At 46.1% G+C, this 20319-nt stretch overlaps 1 protein-coding gene, 1 long non-coding RNA gene and 2 other non-coding genes across 9 annotated transcripts in view; 2 read left to right on the top strand and 2 right to left on the bottom strand.

The window, feature by feature from the left end:
• The first annotated feature begins 564 nt into the window (after positions 1-564).
• On the top strand, positions 565-633 carry LOC116569777. The gene has a single exon (XR_004277199.1). It is a non-coding gene; the product is annotated as a small nucleolar RNA SNORD2 (small nucleolar RNA).
• Positions 634-6521: 5888 nt separating this feature from the next.
• On the top strand, positions 6522-19510 carry LOC116569450. Of its 3 annotated transcripts, none has more exons than XR_004277032.1 (5): positions 6522-8168; positions 8710-8859; positions 8954-10360; positions 11310-13776; positions 16380-19510. It is a non-coding gene; the product is annotated as an uncharacterized LOC116569450 (long non-coding RNA). The 3 variants fall into 3 exon arrangements; XR_004277031.1 differs by adding an exon at positions 10677-10771 and having other exon boundaries at positions 6522-8859; XR_004277030.1 differs by having other exon boundaries at positions 6522-8859.
• Positions 9574-20319, bottom strand: part of NOD1 (nucleotide binding oligomerization domain containing 1) — a 68972-nt gene continuing 58226 nt past the window's right edge. For all 4 annotated transcript variants that reach the window (XM_032305729.1, XM_032305733.1, XM_032305730.1 and 1 more), the window contains one exon: positions 9574-11843. In XM_032305729.1, the coding sequence (XP_032161620.1) occupies positions 11771-11843 (73 nt within the window). In that variant the 3' untranslated portion in view covers positions 9574-11770. The remainder of the gene's footprint in view (positions 11844-20319) is intronic.
• On the bottom strand, positions 18987-19108 carry LOC116569767. The gene has a single exon (XR_004277190.1). It is a non-coding gene; the product is annotated as a small nucleolar RNA SNORA24 (small nucleolar RNA).

Below are 20319 nucleotides of genomic sequence, written 5' to 3'. Positions count from 1 at the left end.
TTCCTCATAGTGCAGCGGTTCAATTCCAAGAACAGTTGCCTCAAGAGGGCAAGGCAGAAGGGCATGACTTCCTTGTGAGTTTGTCTCGAAGTCACATAGAGTCACTTCCATTGTACTCTATTGGTTGAGGGGGACATAAGTTCTTCCCAGGTTCACAGGGAGAAGACATAGACTCTACCACCCAATGGAAGGAATGTTAACAGTACATAGTTTAAAAAAAAAAAATTGGGATAGAATATGGTGTGATATTCTATCTTTGGAAAGGAGTCTACCACCTTTGTGAAAATAAAGAAATCTGACTTAGATACAAAATGATTTGAATATCAAGACTGATTAGCAAAGATTTTAATTGTGAAACTTATATTCCAATATGCTCTTTCTTTTTGGACAGAGGCTTCCTATATCCTTAGAATTTTTTCTAAGATTATCAGCATCTTTACTCTCAGCCCTTATTTTTTATGTGGTCAGTGTAATAGATGAGATCAACCAGTTCGTAGGACATGATTACGAAGAATGGAGGACAGAGAAATTTTTTTTTTTTTCCCCCTCAGAAAATACATCCTGTAATAAAATGATGGCAGTTACCTTTCAGGACTGGCCTGAAATGAAGAGAATACTCATTCCTGATCACTTGGCTACTTGGGGGAAAAAAAAAATCTTACTAGAAAGAGTAGTAGCTAGCTGTTTTCAACCTCTATTTTTTAAATTTTCTGCTGCTGAATATAGAGTATTGGCTATTCTGATTATTTACCCTTAATATATACTTGACTACCCTGAGTTTGTTGTCCTCATCACTAGAAAGTAGATCTGTAGTTTTTATAGTTCTTGTGTTTTTTCTCTGCTCTATTCTCTCCTGAGACTCTTAAATATGAAGGTGCTTAAAGAAAAGTGCTACCAAGATAGCTCTACATTTCTTTTCTTTTAATTTTTAAATTTTTTTAAAAAGATTGTATTTATTTGACAGAGATCACAAGTAGGCAGAGAGGCAGGCAGGGAGGGGGGTGGGGAAACAGGCTCCCTGCTGAGCAGAGAGTCCAATGCGGGGCTCAATCCCAGGACCCTGAGACCATGACCTGAGCCAAGGGTAGAGGCTTAACCCACTGAGCTACCCAGGTGCCCCATCTCTACCTTTCTTAAGGTGATAAGATGTGAGGAAAGTGGCGAACGTGTTCTAGGAGTCAGGTCAAGACAAGGTCATAGTTGAGTTCATCCAACCCTGTCAAACCCTGCGGTCTGTAGATCACTTTAGCCATTTCCCTCAAAATCCAGAGAAACCACAACCAAACAGATGATAATGCTGATCATGGTGGCAGCATTTCCCTGGTAGTACACAGTTTGCACCAAAGCAGAAAATCACTGTTTCAAATGTGATGTGAGATGGGCCATCAAGTGCATCCCTTCTTCTTGAATCTCTGTCAAGATTAGATCAGTCTTGTGCTTTTGTTTTGTGTGTTTGTTTAGTGGAAACTTTCAAATGTATACAAAAGTAGAGAGAACAGTGTAGTGAGCTCCTGTGTCCCCATCTCCTAACTTCAGCAGTTACCAACTCATGGCCAACAGACACTCTTGAAAAATACAACTACAACAGTATTATCATATATTTGAAAATCAGAAAAATTCTGGAGCTTGTTAAAACATGCTAAGGGTATGGCATTGGAGAGAATGAAGCAAAGATCTATGTATGTGCCATATAACATGAGAAGGGAAAAGAGTTCTAACCTCTGAAGTCTTGGAGAAGGTTCTAGTTTGGCAGGTCTTCTTTGACATGAAGAGCTAGACCCTGTCTTTCTGTCCTAATAAATCCCCTCATTTTTTGTGTAACACTGGTTTGAGTTAGACTTTCGTGATTGCACTTGGACAGTTCATGACTAATGGTAGTGCTCTCTGGATAGCTTAGTGTAACTCCTTCTCTTCATACTCTGATTTCTCACACCATCCAACTTAGTAACAGTAATAAAACTAATAGCTACCACTTATTGAATGCCTATCATGTACCAGACACTCTTACTAAGTGCTTTACATTTAATCTTTATAACAACCTAACAAAAACAATTATTCCCTGTGTTGTAGATTAAGAAATGAAGATTTACATGGATTAGGTTCCCTGTGTTCTCGTTGTGCCTTGAAAGCTAATAAAAGTCTGTAGCATCAAACTATGAGTTCATCAGGCTGTTCCTCACCTTCCCAGGCACAGAAGTAGACTCCTTCATTGCAGTTAGGGTTGGCCATGTGATGGGGTTCTACCTTTGAAATGCGAATAGAAGAGATACGCTCTGTTTCTTGAATGGGTCCATAAAGCTTCCCATGTGCTGTCCTCCATGCTCTCTCTGTGTCCGCTCTTCGGTTTATGGTGCCTAGGTGACCTTGGAAGCCACACATCGAACTGACAGCCTGGGTCCCTGAGTGACTGTGTTTAGCAGAGCTCCCCTCCCACCCATCTGAAACCTTCTTGAACTGTTTCTAGGAATGGTAAATTTCTATTGTATTTAAGCCATTGTGCATTTGGGGGTAATGGTAAATTTCTGTTGTATTTAAGCCATTGTGCATTTAAGCACAACAGCTCGCCCTCCTTAATTTTTATGTATTGTTTCAGTGATCCTTCACTGAGTAACAAACTTCCCCAACATTTAGTAGCTTAAAAGCACACCCTTATTAAACTCCCTGACCCGAGATTCAGAAATGCAGGCTGTCGCCTAGACTTGTTCACGGGGCTCCAGCCAGCAGCTGGGGCAGCTGGCAGCCTTGCCTCAGTTGCGCATGTCTGGAAGTAAGTGCTGGCTGGCTGCTGGCTGGCCCACGTGTCTCTGGCAGCTTTGCTTGAGATTATTTACGTGGCAATGGAAGGCTTCCTAGCAGCAAGGGAGGACAAGCTCCGATCTGCAAGCCCCTTTCAGGCTCCTGCTTGCATGTGTTTGCCAGTGTATCATTTCGTGACCCGCTGCAAGTCACATAAGTAGAGGGAAATGTGGTTTATTGGAGAGCGTTTGCGCCAAGAATCTACCATACATATCATAGTAATAGTGCACAAGTTGGGCAAATCATTCAGATATCTGTAACACCCTGGTCACTTACTTGATTATCTAGTCCACTATGAGGCTGTTTTCATACTGAATCAAGTTCTGATATCACCGTTGGTTAGAATAAAAATCATACTGATTTTGTTTCACAATTATATTTCAGGCCTATTTATAAATATGAAATATTTACTGATACATGATAAATGTAGTTGAGTAGAATTGGCATATAAATAAATGAGTCTTAGTCATTTGTTTAAACCACTGTAGTGACGACATTTTAGCTTACGGTCCAAATTAAGGGGGCCCATTGTACCTGAGGTTTAACGGGTCACTGTCTCCTCATCTCTCCCTCTGGAGCCTCTTACCTCTGTTCCTCTCTGGATTACTCTACTGGGTCCTCAGTAATAGCAGTTTGGTGTATGTGGGTGAACACACCAACTGGTGCTAGACCGCCTATGTTGGAAGGTCTGCCATCTCACTGCGATCTCTGGGTGAGTTACTTTCATCTCTCTGTAGCTCAGTTTCCTTGACTTCACAGGGTTACTGTGAGGAGTGGGGGCGGGGGTAAATATAAGTGATTAGAACAGGGTCTGACATATTGTGAGACCCAAAGAAGGGGGTCTGCCACAATTCCAGTAAACTCTTGGTATCCTTGACCTCTTTCCTTCAGTGATGTTCAGTGATGGTAGGCCCTGGAGTCTTCCTGCTGAGGAGGGACAGTGAGGGGAAGACTGTTAAGTGCTGCTTACTTAATATCTTTCTTTTTGTCTTTCAGAAACAAAAAGAATCAAAAGGGGCAAAAATTGTCCTGAGAAACGTTTCCACATTTAGAAGAAATACATTCTACTCTACTCTGTTTTTGGTTCCCTTCCTTCCGTAGAGATGATTGTTGCACAAAGTCCAGCGTTCACCTTGGATGTTGGCAGTGTGCCAGCATCCTCCTCCTAGCCTCACACACCCATCACTCTGCACCTCACCCTGGCCAAGCCCTGCTTGGCGTGAGAGCCTCTTGTGTCTCATCTGTGCTGCAGGCCCTGGTCCAGCTCACCTCAGGAGTCTCCAGTTCTCAGTCACCACCTCTCTCTATGTGTATATATATACTTGTCTCTCCCTCCCAGTTAACACTTACTTAACTGGTCTTACTTCGGATGAGGTAACCCTCCCTAGATTCCATATCCCCTTTGAGCACTGTCCAGTCTTCTCTCTTTCATATATTTCTTGAAAGATACCCTGAACCCAGTTACTTCTCGCCCCATTGCAGTCTGGCTTCCCTGCTGTCAGCTTACCAAGATGGCTGTTACCATGGTGACCTTTAACCTCCATGTCACTAAATCCATGGGTATTTTTCAGGACTAATCTCACTTTGACCTTACAGAAACATTCCCTGTTGACTGATAACCTTATTGAAACCATTTTATTGGCCATCAGCTCTCTGCTGTTCTGTGGATGGTAAAGTCTTGTGTCTCTGACCCAGGAGTCTCTTGTGGCATGCCAGCATCCGTGAAGCAGTCTAATTGGTTAACTTGTAAATAGGGTAAAATCAAAGACCAGACATAGCCATTGTATTCTTACCATCCCCCAGAATGCCTGGGATAAAGTCTGGTGTTCAGTATTTATCTGTGAGAGGGAAGAGTCGGGGAGGGAAGGGATGGATAGATGGATGAGCTTTCTCAGCTCTGCTTAAGATGTTGCAGGGATCAAACCCTTTCAAAAGAGCCAGATGTGATCTGGAATTTTTCTGGGGTTGTGAGGGAGATGGCTGAGCAGGAGGAGCTAATGTAAAAAGTAAGCACCCTGGGGTGGGCAGAGGCTTGGGTTCTGTGGATCTCTTGGATGGGCTGTGAGGGTGAGGGAATTAGGAAGTGAGAAAGGGAAGTGGGACAAGGGCAAAGGCAGATGTGGTCAGCCTTAGGTTCTGCCCGAAGGCCTGGTGGCAGTCTCCGAAATCCAGCTCTGAAGCTGCTGGTACCAGAATGCTTCAGGTAGGAAAGGTTCCTGTGAAGACAGTCTGTTCGTTCCCCTTTGACACTTGGCACTCTTTTAAACAACACGAGCAGTGTTTTTGCACAATGATTAAACTTGGTTCAAGACAGTTAAAAGAGTGAAGGAAAAAATAAGAATGTTGTAACTACTAAAATTTATTGGATTAGAAGCTGAATAATGTGTATAAAGGCAAATGGTCTTTAGGGTGACAGTGGGGTTCTTGGGGATGGCAAGGGTCATAAGAATTATCTAGGATTTGACTGGATCGAGCATTCTCAGCCGGGAGGATGTCACCCCTAAGAGGGTGAAAATCGGTTCATGTGGGACCAAAAAAGAACCTGGGTATTCAATGGTGTGTGCCCAAGGGGCCACAAAGAGAAATACAGTATAACTGTGGTATTAGAATTTCATGGTGGGAAGAGGGATTGGGGAAAAAAAAAGTCTAAAAAGTCTCCTTGAAGAGGCAGTGATGAACAAAAGTTGAGAAACACTGGTCTAGATGATTCAAATGAAGAATGTTGTTGATCACCAGTGGGTCCTCCTGGGAAAATGAATTAGAAATAGGTGCATTATCTTGACGGAAGGAAAAAGACCTTACACATTGCCTAGGAATGTGGGGAATAGAAAATCAAACCCACTGGGAAATACGAAAGCAGCAGTGGGCGGCCGGTATATTCCCCACAGCTGCTCACTAGATGATGAGCTGCTGCCACCATAGACCTCAGCGGCCAGGACGCCGGGCTGGTGCCCTGAGACACACTGGGCTGGTTCCCGGACAAGGTGATAGGAGTGGCCAAAGCTGGGTGCAAGTCAGGAGTCCTGAGTTCACCCACCCAGGAGTCAGGAGTTCAAGTCAGGAGTTGACAGATTCGATTTGGTTTATTCCCTTCTCTCCCTCCCCTGCTCCTCTCCTCCCTCTCCCCTCAGGACTCCCATCATCCATTTCTTCAACAGGCTGGGGAATCAGTCGCAATGTGAACGAGCGAAAGTAAAGAACGCTAGAGACGGAGAACCGCGTGCTGACATCCAAGAAATGACCTTCAGACTTACGACTGTAGTGGGGAAGGCCAGAGAAGACACTCCAATCATAATGTAAACAGACTTTTGGCCTCCCTAATCCATGTTTCTGGATATGATAGGGATATGGGGTCCTTGAACAAAGTAAAAAAGACAGTGTCAAGTATAAGAAATGGTTCTGATCCCATAGGAGTTCAGCCTTGGAAATGGCTTCTGGCCCTAGGCTGCTTAAAAGGCAAGAGCTTGCAGTCGGTCTGAATATGGAGACACTGTTTTCCAGGGGCTCTGAGGGACGGGAAGGATGGCCCAGCAGAGGCCCCTCTTTTCTCTTGCCTTACCCCTGGTGCTCGTTAAGGCCATAGGAAAAGGTTCTGATCAGATAATAAGAGTTACTGCTTCTGGAGTCCATCCTACTTGGCAGGTACTATCTTAAGTGCTTTACATAAATTCATTTACTCCTCTAACCCCACACCCCTCTGAGGGGAGTACTGGTATTACAATAGGAAGCCCAAGCACAGAAAAGCTAAGTTGCTTGTCCAGGGTCACACAACTCCTGATAGCACTGAGATGTGAACCTAAATCCTCACCACCCAGAGACTTGCTGTACTGTTCTTCACCGAGCCGTGGGGCAAACTCTCTGCCTTCCAATGTCTTTGGACACAAGGGTGAATGGGCTTAAAATGAACTTGCTTTTAACATTACATATTTGGTATGGGGTCTTAACAATGTCACAGGCCCCCAGCGCTCTGGATCCTTGGGAGCCACTGGCACAATGGATTGATTAATTGCTGGACACATGCTGCCCTCTTGTGATGAAAACCATCCAAACAGGAGCTATTCAAGCTCTCGGGAATGCCCCCACTTACTTCCTTTGGCCCAGATCCATGGTTGGGGGATGGGGGTTGAGTGGCCAATGAGGAAGTTGTTGGCTCTATAGAGTCAGACTCATGTCACCAAAACTTCTCCAGGGTCTTCCTAGCTTTGTGACTCTCAGGTTTGAAAATGTGACTCCAGAGTCCTGTAACTCTTAGCACCAGGGACACTAAAGAGAGACCCCATCTGTGTTCTTAGGGTGAGCGTTTTGTTAAGTTGCCCTAGTGGATTAGGACCAGATTTACCAGACTTAGCAGGAAGAAGGTCAGTAGCAGAATGAACTGAAGGGCACAAACTACCAGAACAGAAGGAAAACAGAACCAGACAGGCCTGTGTTCTAGCTGTGTGACCTTAGGCAAGTCCCTTTTGCTCCAACACCAGTCTCCGGGATAGTAGAGTAGGAGAATTGATCTGAGCTCAGATTCTCAGGTGTTGCCAGGTGTGGCTTTCTACATTTGCCAAAATCCCTTTCCTGAAGGGTTTTGCTCCCTCCGCCCACCACACACACATTTTTATACACATCTTGATTAGGACGAAGACCTACACCCATAGTCATGGGTTCTCAGTTTCCCTCATTCATGAAGTAATTCCTATTTCGTAGGATTGTTGGGAAGAGGTGGTTTCCATTTGAGTCAGTATAATGGGTCTGTTTGGCAAAGCAAGGACATGTATATACACATACATATTTTTTTTAAAGTAAGGAAAACTGATTTTGAAGATAGTGATACCTACACTAATGAATTATTATCTTGCACAGTACCAGTTTCAAACAGATGATTTGTGGATGATTCACTCTTCCCGGAAGTTGTAGCGGTCATTGGTGCCAGTCTGTAGCTTGCAGTGCCTAAACACTGTTGAAGGTTGGGGTCCAGGACAGGGTCAGAGGAGACATTGCTGGCTTCACATTGCATTGTCCTGTAACTTTCATCTGCTTCTAAATCATTTCGTACACACTTAGACTTTATGCGCTGACATAAGTTGAAAAAGAAAATTTCATAGCGAGAATCTTTGACTGAATAATCCTACTCCAAAGAAATAGTCCTAAAAAATTTTCTACTTCCACAGAAACGTTTTATGAAATAATCACCACCACAACCAATCTGGAAGACTGGATTTCTAATATTTGGTGCATAATTAAGCAAATCAACAGAATACAGAGGATCCTTATAAAGCCTATGTAACAATGTAGAAAGTGAACGTGAGGACATCGTGGTAGATGAAATATGTTAGTTACAAAACAAAACCACAAACACAAACACCGTGATTCTACTTAATGAGGTACTTAGAATAGTTAAAATGCCAGAGACAGAAAGGGGGGTTACCAAGGGCTGGGGAGGGAGGAGAAGGGGGAGTTCCTTAATGAACCTAGAGTTTTAGAGTTCTAAGAAAATTCTGGAGCTGGATGGTGGTGTTGGTGGCACAACATTATGGATATATTTAATACCATTGATGTGTATACTTAAACATAGTTAAGATGGTAAATTTTTTGTGTATTTAACCACAGTAAAAAAAAGTTGGGAAAATGTCACAAAGTAGGCAGAACATGGGAAGATGACACATAAAAATTAAAGTAACTTAGTACTGTGTCATTTATAAGCATTATTTTAAAAAATTTCCTCTAATATTGTGATTACTGTTTCTATAACAAAAGCACTGGCAGAAAAAGTCAAGGAAAAAACGTTGAGATCTTTTGATATTTTGTTATTTTCAAAAAAAAAAAAAAACAAAACAACCAGCCACGTAGTCATGAGAAAAACTTGACTAACATCCTTGCACTTGCTTTATCATTCACTGTTGCTTAAAAAATTTCTTGTTACAGATCATCGGGGGCCCATAACCTTTTCAGTGTTAAGTGCCTGGAAAAGTTTTAAGCTCCTCTTGTGTGCAGTCGGTTGCGTTTTAAGGCTGAGAGAATCGGGCAGGGATGGCCCCGGGGACACAGCGGTGCTGCTACAAGCACATCTCTATGGTAACGCGACCTCCGCCGCCTCGCCAGCAAATACCATTTTCATTAACATCGCTCTTTCTGGACCTGGGCTAATGATCACGGTTTTGCCTTTCAGCTCCAGGGCGAGGGTCTTTTTTTTTCCTGTAAGGGAAAATTAGTTCCCGGAAATACACGTGGCATACCTGGAAGTGGACCAAAAGATCCGTGAGCCCCCTGCATCCAGTGGGGGAGCAGAGGGGGCACCCGGCGGACGCTCGCGGGCCCTTGCTCTGTCCTACGGTCCACGACACGGCCTCGCGTCCCTCTGTTGGGTGAGTCCCACGGCAGCGGTAGGGCTCTTGGGTGACAATGATGAAGGCTGACAGCTGTGTCTTTCGCTGGCAAAGCGAGACTGTTCCCAAGCTGCTTGAAGTGGAGTATTCTTGAACCTGACTCTGAGAACTTCGGGCCCATAGGTGACCTTGTCAGGAAGTTCCCTAAGCCTTGGAGCCGAGAAGAGAACCACCTGGGTGTTGCCCCGGAGCGGAAATGAGCAGCGTTGGTTTCACGGTGGCTAGTGATCTGTACTGAGCGGCAATCCTGCTTTCCAGCATCCAAGCATCCGTGTGTCTGATGCTTACATTTGCCCTGTGGGATGGAGGGACATCCCTAGGAGGCCCAGCTTTCAAGACACAGATTGAGATTCCGAGTCTTAGCACCTGGCCCACAGCCACCTGGTGACTCCATGTTGTTGTTTTTTGTTTTGTTTTGTTTGGGTAGGTTCCAAATCAGCCCAGACATGCCGTGGTTGCAGGTCTGAAATAGAGGAGCTGTCGTTTCTTCCAAAACCAACCGGGGTGTCCTGTGGAAAGAAAGAGTCCTGTCCTACGTTGTGGAATTTTTAATTTTTTTTTTCCAACTTTCAGTGGTCTTCTTGATGAGGAAAAGTCTCCACCTCTCTGCACAGAAGCTCACCAGTGAATAATGGAGAGCCCTTCCAACAAATTTGGAAGAAATAGAAACTCTGTCGTTCACCATCTAGAAGACCAGAAGTATTTCCAAACAGAACTTAAGCCAACACTGCTCAAATTCTAATATCCTTAGAGGCAGCAGTTTTAATCTTGATAATCTGTAAAAGCAGTACATTTGGTAGTTTCTAAGTAAACGTTAGTCTCCCAAAAGTTTAGCTTTAGTGGTTTAATGAAGTCTAAATCTGTCCACTGAGAAGTATAGTTCTTCTACTGAGGAAATCTGAAGTCTGCCCTAAGCTCCTTTAGCCTTCAGCTCAACACGTTCATTCCAGAACTACTGCCTAGAGTCTCTGTAGGGAGAGAGTTGCTGCCTCAGGGGGTGACTCTTAGGTGAATACTAAGATCTGGGGTGAGGGGAGGATTGGCTCAGAGCTACCAAAGCGGCCCCTTAGCAGAGCAGCCACCTATGTGGCTGAATGACTGTACAGGATTTTCAGAACTAACTTCCTCAGTTGCCATTTTCTGACAGGGGCTTCTGCACAAAACCAGACTGGACCTCTGAGAACTCAAAGGTACTGTTGGAAGGCTCCCCCTCATCCCTTTCCCTCTCATGTTTGGTCCTTATTGGCTTGGCGCCTCTTGCCAAAGTGGGTGACAGGTCCACTCAGCTGTGAATTGCCACAGAAGGTAGTGGACATCGAGCCTGGCCACCAGGGCCTACCATGGCATGGTGGAGAGGGATTGTGGAATTTGGCCCATGCAGCATATCCTGGCCCCAGCCACCCCTGACTGAGTTTGCTCCTCTGAGAAGCCAGCTGTATGGGTTCAGAGGTCAGGTAGAAGAAAAGGCCTCGGTTGCGTCCTTGGCTTTTTTTGATCCCTTGGTAGGTGGAGAGGCCTGCAAAGGACCATAACGATGACACCTCTGGCCTTCCTTCAGCAGGCTCCACACAGCACCCCACACCAGGGTGCCACGCAGCAGAGTGAGTATCTCTGAAGGGAGTCAAGGCATGGAGGCCAGGGATCCTACCATGCTTCTCAAGCAAAATTTCCTTTAGAAATTAGAAAATTCTAATTAAAAATGTTACTTTATTAAATGACTTGGCAAAAGAACAAGTTATCTGGTAATATCACCACCCTCTCCCCGATGTAACATCCAGCACGTGCCTACCACGATGGTCCCTGTGACATGGTCTCCTAACAGGGTTCTCAGCAACCCCCTCAGCCTTAAGTCCAGTTCAGTCATCCTCACAACTGCTCTGAGGCAGGGAGAGAGACACTTCCCCTTCCTCAGGAGGGCAAGAGACAGAGAAGCTTCTGTTTGGACCCCAGGCCTTACTCCTTTTGAAGGATGGGCACAGGTTCTTCCTCCTGGTGCAGAGCACTTGGGCCCACCCTTATCAGCCTTCCTGAGGAGGTCAGCCCAGCATGAGAAAGCCCCAAGCAGAAACTCAGCGTCATGAAGACCCCACCTTTTCTCTTAGACCTGCTAAGAGAGCACCCCATGATCTCTGCCAACAGATACTGAGACCCAAGGACTAAAACAGAAGCCTGCAAGGAGCCTTCGACAAAACCTTGGATGCGTCATATCCCGACCGTGGATATATGTCAGTTAATCTGTAGCTGTGAAAGGTGGGCCGGCCATCAACCTGTGGGGAGGTACTGAGGAGGAAGAGAAGGTTCCAGGTAAAAAAACAAAAAACAAAAAAACCCCCACATGTTTGTTGAGCACCTTTTCTGCCAGAAGCTTGGCACTAACTCTCTACCATGTCCTCAACTCTTCCGTGGGGACAGTATGACTAACTCGCTTCCCTGGTCCTGAGGGCCAGTTCTGAACTCAGTCTTATTCCATGTCCGATAAAAAGATCCTGGATATGCGTCATGTCTCTTCATGGAGTAGTTATAGTCACTCAGACGGCTCAGCAGGCCCACTCGTGCCCTGTCTCCTCCCCGGGGCGTGGACCCCACACGTGGAGGCGGCCTCAGAAGCAGATGATCCGCTTCTCGTCTTCAAAGACTTTGGCCTCCTCTGGCTTTATCAAATTTCCATTTAGGCTGTTGGAGAAAAACAAGCAACATAAGTAAAACCGTAGGAACTTGTGGGGGCCTCGCCAGTATGTGTTCTGACACTCTCCTGTTCTTCAAGTGGCCCTGAAGTTAGGGGATGTGCTCCGTTCGGACACTCATGTGATAATACTACTCCTTTCCAGCTATTGTCACTCTCCGAACTGGCTCTCACTAAGGTCACCAGTAGCCTTTAGGAACCCGAACTTAATGACATCTCTCAGGCCTGGTCATCATCTCCTTCACAGGCGTTTGGCTGTCTTGCCCTCGGCCTCCGTGAAACACCACGCTCACTTGACTTGATATTAGGCTCTCTGGCTTTCTCCTGTGTCTGCCACTCCGTCTCAGTCTCCCCTCCCCTGTTCTCCTGCATGTGGCCTCTAAATACTGGCTTTCCTTCAGGCTGGGGGAAGGGCCTATCACTGCCCCCCCGCGACCTCATCCCTACCTCAGTGGGCTTGCAGCCCCGACCTCTCCTGTGTGCCTCCACCCGCTGAACACCTGCACTTCGATGCCTCCCAGGCACCTCAAGGGGGCCACGCTGGCCCAGCGCCCCCTGGTTCAGTGTCGAACCACTCTTCGTCCGGCTGTGTAAGCCAGTGACCTGGGGATCAGCCTTGACCCATTCCCTCCTCCTCATCTTCATACTCGGTCTGTCCCAGAGTTGTGTCTTACTCTCTAAACATCCCCAGCATGCCTCCCTGAAACTTCTCCATATCTTCACCGCCACCATGGTGGTCTGAGCTCCACCATCGCTTTTCTGGATCACGGCAGTACCGTCTGGCCTCTTCATCTCCATTTCCCTGGAGGAGCCAGAGTGGTCTTTTTATAAAGCAAATCTGATCACATCCCCCTCTGCCTCAAACCCCTCTAGGACTTTCCATTGCTTTTAGGATAAAGACCAGAATATGTAATATGACCCACAGATCTCTTATGGTCTAGTACGCCCCAAGTCCTCTGCCTCCCGTTGTCCCTTCTATACTATCTGAACCCCAGGAGCACAGCGACATGTTTCTGTTCTTCAAGGATACCATGCTCCTCCTTCCTGCCTCACACAGCCTTTGCATATGCTGTTCCCTCTCCCTGGAACACTCTACCCTGCCCACAGCTGACTGACTCCTACTCATTCTTCCTGGCTTAGCTTAATGCCACTTCCTTAGGGAGAAGTGCCCTGAAACCTCATCTGTGTTCGGTTCCCTTCTTAGCTCTCTCCTGGACAGCACTCATAATGAATTGCTTGAATGATTTTTCCCTTTATGGTGTGTCTCTCTCACTAGGGGTAAAGCCATGGATGAGGGCAGGTCTGTTGGGGTCACTGTGGATGGTGCTAGCACCGTGCCTGGCACTCCAGCATTGTTAGTCAGCAAATGAAGATGCAACGCTAAGAGGCTTAGGGACACAGCAGTGACCACTGATTGTGTGTTTTTTTGTTAAGAAACAACCCACAGGCCCCACGTGTTGTCATTGAGGTAAAGGCCCCAGGTCAGTAAATGGAACTCACTGCCTAATCAAACTGCACTTCCGCCGCCCCAGGAATACAGCCTTTAGCCAGGCAACCTGACCAGGAAACTTTGAGCCCTTTCTGCTCCTTAGGAGCGCAACCTGGCCTACACAGTGCATTTCTGGCTAGTAAATATCCCCTTTTGAATGCCTTCTCTGCCTTTCCAAAACCTCTCTTGTTGGGCTCGGCAGAGCTCTATCTGCTTGCTAGACACATGCCACCTGATGTGTGAATTATTTAAATAAAGCCCATCAGACCTTCCAAGGTACATGGCTGAATTCTGTTTCACAGCCGTGGTGGCGGCCCTGGGATCTACAGCGAGCTCCTGACGGCCTTGCAGGGACGGGGAGAAGCAGGGGCACCGCGTCCCGCGAGCCCTTCCACGTTCCTGTCTTTCTGGCCCTTGCGCGGGTGCCACCGCCGGTGAGTCCTCTTGGTTTCTCCTCCCCTTTTTGCCTTTGAGATACCAACCCAATTGGCTTTCTAGTCCAAGGTGAGGGGGGTTGGGGGTGCTTTCAGGGAGCACCCATCCTTAGCCCTGGGTTCAGCCCACCAGTCCACGCTGGAATCACTTCCCAGGTCCCACCCGTGGTCCTCATTTACTGGGGTTTTGCTGCTTAAGTCCATTCCCCATTTCCAGTCCACAGTCCCTACCATGAAGGCCACTGGGTCAGTCCACGCAGGGAACGGCCTGTGCTGGGCACGGCCTTCCCTCTGCCAGTCCGGGGAGGCACTCTGCGGTTGGTTACTGCTGGTGTGTTAAAAGTGCGCATCTTTGTCTTGTTTTGTATAAACCAAGGCTTAGCTAAGAGGATCCCTAAATTCTAAAGAGTCAAACATGCCACCTTCCAGCACACCTGCTCATTTAAGTCTAAAACCCATGGTGCTGGGAGCTGGGAATATCTGCAGAAATGGCAAAACTGTCCTAAAAACACCCTAGCAGTACACCAGCCACAATGGGGAGCGTTCCCAGTAGACAAAGTCATTTGAGAAGCGCCATGGAAGGCCCCGGTTCCCAAAGCAAACAGGGTGCGTGTTTACATGGGCAAGCAGAAACTCCAGAAGGTTTCAAAATTTCGAACTAGTGTCGTTAAAAAATGAATTAAAAGATTTAACAAAAGCCTCCCGAAAATTAAAGGTATAAGAGGGACCTAAAGGAAGTCAGAAGAAATGCCTGTTGCCCCCTTTGTCCTCTGCTAATTCTGTCTGCATTGCCTTTCCTCCTCTGAAAACACCACCAGAAGCAAAACTGGCAAGGCACAGGCCTTGTCTCTCTGTTGGCGCCTGGGTGGCTCAGTCAGTTAAGCATCTGCCTTCACTGGCTCGGGTCACGATCTGGGATTGGTGGCAGGTTTGGGGGCATGTCCTGAGATTGTGCGCTGCTCAACAGGGAGCCTGCTTGTCCTGCTCCCTCTGCTGCTCCCTCCGCTAGTGCTCATTCTCCCTCTCTCTCAAATAAATAATAGCTTAAAAAAACAAATAGCTAACGGGAACCTCCAGCAGATAGCAGAGCCTGCACAGGGGACCCCGGAAAAACTGGCAGAAGCCAGCAAAGAGAGGAAATGCTTATCAGAATCGCTTCTGAAGGTGCCTGCAGTGCCCAGTAGAGAAGGGAAAAGAAAACCGTACGTTGCCCTTTTCTTCCCAAATCCAAACCCATCGTTCACTGATGCCCTCTCCCCCAGGGGGCAGCTGTCACCCTCTTCCTTGTCTCATTTTGCGTAACAGGCTTGGCTTTCTGCTGGCCTGGGACGTGCACGTTATTCTCTTAGCTGTCTGTGGGAGGGACTCTGGATTTGGGGAAGGTAATATCCTTCGTACCCTCTTTTGGGAACCCATTTTAACACCCAATAACCCAAGGGTTATTCAGTACCGCCAGAAATCTCTGAAGTTCAACTGTGTACCCAGAAGGAAAGAAATGAATTGGAGATAATGTAGCAGGGATCGGAGGGCCGATCTAGGATGTCATTAAAGTTATAGCCCAGTTTGAGAAATTGGGAGCAACTGTCCTTACCTTACCTCCCCCCCACCCCAAAAATGAAAGTCCGTGCTAGGCACAACTCAAAATTCACCTATTCATGTACCTATTCCGAAACTTCCCTCATTTATCTCAAAGACTTGGGAAACCCCAGTCCTTCTTGGAGGAACTTACATTCTTTCTCTGTCCCTTGAAGTTATACATTCATCGTGTCTTTGAAATGTAAACACAGCCCACAATCACCTGAGAAGGGGGGGGGTGGCGGCTTTTTATAGTACAGACTGCTAAAAAGGGCTCTTGTGCTCAAAGTCCAGTACAGCCTCCTTAAGCTTGATTCCAGGGACAAATAAAAGTCTTATCTTAAAAATCCACAAATATTAGTAACCATAGGGTCCTTGCCTCTGTATTTTTATTTTTTTTATTTTTTATTTTATTTGAGAGAGAGAGAGAGAGAACACAGACGGAGAAGCAGGCTCCCCAGGACCCCAAGATCATGACCTGAGCTGGAGGCAGATGCTTAACCAACTGCCTCTGTGTTTTGTATGTATGTGTGTATGCCATAAATGTGAGATATTGTTTCTGGGTGGTATTACTAAAATCAATTTGTAAAAGAGCCCTAGTGAATTGGTTTTGTAGGGGCTAAGGGCAGGCTGCTCCACTGTGGCTTACTGATTATTTTAAATAAAATAGTATTTAAGAGACAACCTGTACAAGAAGGACCCTCAGACCCTCCTCTGTCCCCCTGAAAGCAGAAGAAATATCTCCCATGTGAAAGGCAGCCAGGGAGGTACAGACATTCTCATCACCAGACATAGGAAATTTAGAGTCAAGAAAAATGTATAGACAACACTTGTTAATGTCTACTAATTTAATATCACACCCCAAATTCTGCCTAGAATTCCTTACAAATTGGAACTCCCAAAGTTAAATTTTCTTTGTCCTGTCAATTCCTCATGAATTTACTCTTTGCCTCTAAAAACTGCCTGCCTCTTTAGGTCTCAAGCTTTGTGGTTTTTTCCTCTGGTTAATCTGTTTTGTGTAAATGTAGCTCTTAGTACCACTGGAAGAAACTGAAAGGTAGAGGAAGAATTCTTCCTTCCCTCTGGCTGGTGTAGTTGGTGAGTACTCATTCTCCGGGCCAGCTGCTCGCCCTGGAGCTGTTGTCGCACAGAGATCTGGGACAGCTGACACACGCACAGCCAGCAGAAGGTAAGGTTTCTGACCACACCAGCCTCCCAGCTTCTCTGTCTGCAGGGTCTGGTGGAATGAGTGATAAGACTCTTTCTTTCTCTAAATTCAGTTAGCAGGAGAAAATACTGTAGAACTAGGTCCTTGCGCTGAGCTACTTTTGGCAAAAATTAGTAGAGTACTCTTGGGTGACTGATCATTTCCTCCCAGAGATGGTCATGGTTTTCTTTCTTTTGTGTTGAGGGTCACAGGAAGGAATTCTCACAGGACAGAATGCAGGCTTCAGTCCTATAAGCCTACTGTGTAGCCGGCCTCATGGACTGGTGAGGTCATGGTTCCCCTCAAACCAGGATCTCTTTAGACAAACTTTGCTGTAGGTTAATACGCACATGAGGTAAAAGCTGTTGCTAAAGAAACATCTTGGAAGCCCAAGTTGCAAAATTGGTGGTCACACGTCAACACTTAGAAGCTGTTACAGTGCTTATCATCTAACTCAAAGACCCCCGGTCAAGATAAGCTGGTCAGGGAATGGGTTAGATTGACGCTCAGTCCCCCGCCAGCCTCAAGAAAATGTCCATGCGCCAGGGTATGCGATAAACACTACACAGTCCCCAAACTCAAGGCAGGGCCCTTCTATGTATTGGCTTGGCCCCCAGAGACCCAAGGCTTAGGCATGGCTATTAACGCGAATATAAAATTCTTCCTTTCGTCTAGTTCTGTGTCCTAAGAGCTTGGCTTTGTGACCCATGGGCATATTTTCGCTGGTCTCCGCCACTTGGAAGAGCACGCTTACTGGGGAGCATCTTGCTGGCCAGTCTAATAGGCGGGGGACCCGAGATACACAGTTACAAGCAGCGTGCTCTGTCTGGCCATGCCAGCTTTCCGGGAAGTTTGTCATAAAAGGTCCCAGCCCATAAGGGAGAGACCTCTGTTGCTCCTTAGTGCTGGAGAAATCTCATTCCAGTAGCACCTGCCTCATGTCACAGATAGCAGGTCTGTACTAGATGCATCCCAGGCATCCTCTGGGAGACCAGAAGCATGGAGACCAGAGGCACAGAGAATAGTCCAGAGACCATTCTCATGGCCTGTACAAGAGGGTGGTTGCTTTCCCAGACTATTCCTGGGAGTAGGTTTTTGGATCACAGGGGCTGCATCATCTATGCTTTCTCTAGGGACACCTCTTAAGTCTTGGATTAAGCCATTAAAAGACTTATGACTTTGAGTCACGGTTGAAATTAATAGGATCCATTTGCTCAATGTCCAGACATTAGATCCTTTAAATTGGCTACTTGAAAGAGAAGAATTACCTATGAAGAGCTCTCAGTTGTCTTATTGGTATAATGGCTAGTCTTAGGGATTCCCTTGACAAGGTAAAAGAACAAACATTAGACTTAAGACAGATGAATGTCTACGTCCCATGGAAATTCCCCTTCTTAAAATCCAGCCCAACCTCTAGGTTCAAAGTATATAGGCTACTCTTATAAATGCTGGAAGCCAGAAAGTGAATTTAATAGAAGCACCCAGAACAAACAGGATGGCTTGGTTTACTGTAATCAACCTCTGTCAGCCTCAGCCATTTCTATATGCTCACCTTTGCCAGGTATATTCTGGACCACGCCCCCTCCTGCCAAAAATTCATGTCCCCCAGACAACTGCAGATCTTTTATAAAGCCCTTTTCCCTCCATTTTCAGAAGATCCTACCAAGCTTAGAGAAACATTAAAAAGACTGGACTATTCACAGCCTCCCCTTCACAGGGGAAAGAGGTAACCGATGAAATTTCTCCTAGGCCCTCCTCAGTGATCAGAGGAAGCCTGATGCTGAGGGGCTAATAGAGGGGGAAGGCTTTTATTAAAAAGCTTTATACAGACTGTACAAAAGATAAAATTCCCCTTGATACAAAGAAGCAAATTTAGTTAAAAAGGTAAGCCAGTCCCTTGATATTCAGGCTGGAATCCAGTTCTTAGGGGGAATTAAGTAAAAAATCTACTTATCTTTACCAATCTCCAAACCTCAGCCATTCCTCTCAAAATATTTGTGGATATTATCAAAGGTCAGTATATTGGAACAAAATTGCCCTGCACTTGAGGGAAGAAAAGGTCATTTCTTTTCCCCCAGAGCAATCAAGCATTTTATTTAATTATAACAAGGAAGCACTCACTTATTCTCTCCTTGAATGCCATATTTAAGCAGAAATGATATTCAGGCCTCTTTTGAAAATACTCCCCTACTAATTTCCAGAACATTATTCACCATTTAGGACCCAAGCCACTGAGATTTAAAATCATGTTTGGCAGTGTACCCCAGGGCACTAAATAAATAAGCCTCCACCCACATTACTCTGAATTTCTGAATATCTTGTCCCATGTTCCGTTACCCAGCAGAACAACTGAGCTTCCTAGAAGCATTTGAACAATAGCTGGATATGTGCCCAGAATCCCAGCACCCTCCATGTTTCCAAAAGCAAAGAGGTTATCTGTGCAAGTCAGAATCTAATGCCCGTTAAGTGGTGATGGCTTTGCCAGTAAATAAGAATGTGCTCTTCCATGGCTAGGAAGACTGCCATGGCCGACGGGTCAAAAAAAAGGTCAATTTTAAGTCACAACTACCCTAAAACTCTTAGAAAAAAAACTTTTTGCATTCTTGTCCCTTTAAATCATAAATCTGGTCATGTCTTTGAAATATGAACAGAGCCCACCACTGCCTGAGGCTGAAGGAAAAATGGGAAGGGAAGAGACCTTTCTAAAATAGAACCCAGTAACAGAGCTCTTGGGCCCACTGGAGTACCTCTGATAATGGCAGATATGCTCCAAATCGCCACCCTGGACAAAACTTCATTACTTTCCCTGTACATTTTCTACCGCCATCTTCTCTAGAACCTAGGTAAGGACCATTCTTGGAAATGCAAACTTGAGAGGGAAATTTTTCATTAGAAAAAGAGAGAGGGGGGCGCCTGAGTGGCTCAGGGGTTAAGCCTCTGCCTTCGGCTCAGGTCATGATTTCAGGGTCCTGGGATCAAGCTCCACATCGGGCTCTCTGTTTGACGGGGAGCCTGCTTCCCCCCCACCCCCGCCTCTGCCTGCCTCTCTGCCTACTTGTGATCTCTGTCAAATAAATTAAAAAAAAAAATCTTAGGGCGCCTGGGTGGCTCAGTGGGTTAAGCCGCTGCCTTCGGCTCGGGTCATGATCTCAGGGTCCTGGGATCGAGTCCCGCATCGGGCTCTCTGCTCGGCGGGGAGCCTGCTTCTCTCTCTTTCTCTCTCTCTCTCTCTCTGCCTGCCTCTCTGCCTGCTTGTGATCTCTGTCTGTCAAATAAATAAATAAAATCTTTAAAAAAAAAAATCTTAAAAAAAAGAGGGAGATACTTGAAATTGGGTCTGTAATCTCTCTACAGACACAAGTAGAACCAGAAGCTGGAAGATTTTGTTTGCCTCTGGTGTGCGTGTTTGTATGAGTATCCATGTATGTTGTAAATGTGAGGTATTTTCTGTACTTCTGGATGGTATGGCTAAAATGAATTTGTAACAGAGCTCGATTTGGTTTATCTGAAGGCAAGCGCTGGTAAGAAGTAGGCATTCTAAAACTCAAAGCTCAGGGCATGCCTGGGTGGCTCAGTCGGTTAAGCATCCGACTCTTGATTTCAGCTCAGGTGATGCTCTTGGAGTTGGGAGAGGGAGCTCTGGGTTGGGCTCCATGCGCACAGGGGAGTCTGCTTGAGATTCTCTCTCTTCCCTCTGTCCCTGCCAACCGCCAGCCCCACAGTTCTCTCTGAAATTAAGTTCAACTGATCTGGGAAAATAC

The sequence above is a fragment of the Mustela erminea genome, chromosome 11 (genome assembly GCF_009829155.1).
Source record: "Mustela erminea isolate mMusErm1 chromosome 11, mMusErm1.Pri, whole genome shotgun sequence".
Taxonomy (NCBI): Eukaryota; Metazoa; Chordata; class Mammalia; order Carnivora; family Mustelidae; genus Mustela; species Mustela erminea.
This window is presented reverse-complemented; position numbering and strand designations above follow the sequence as displayed.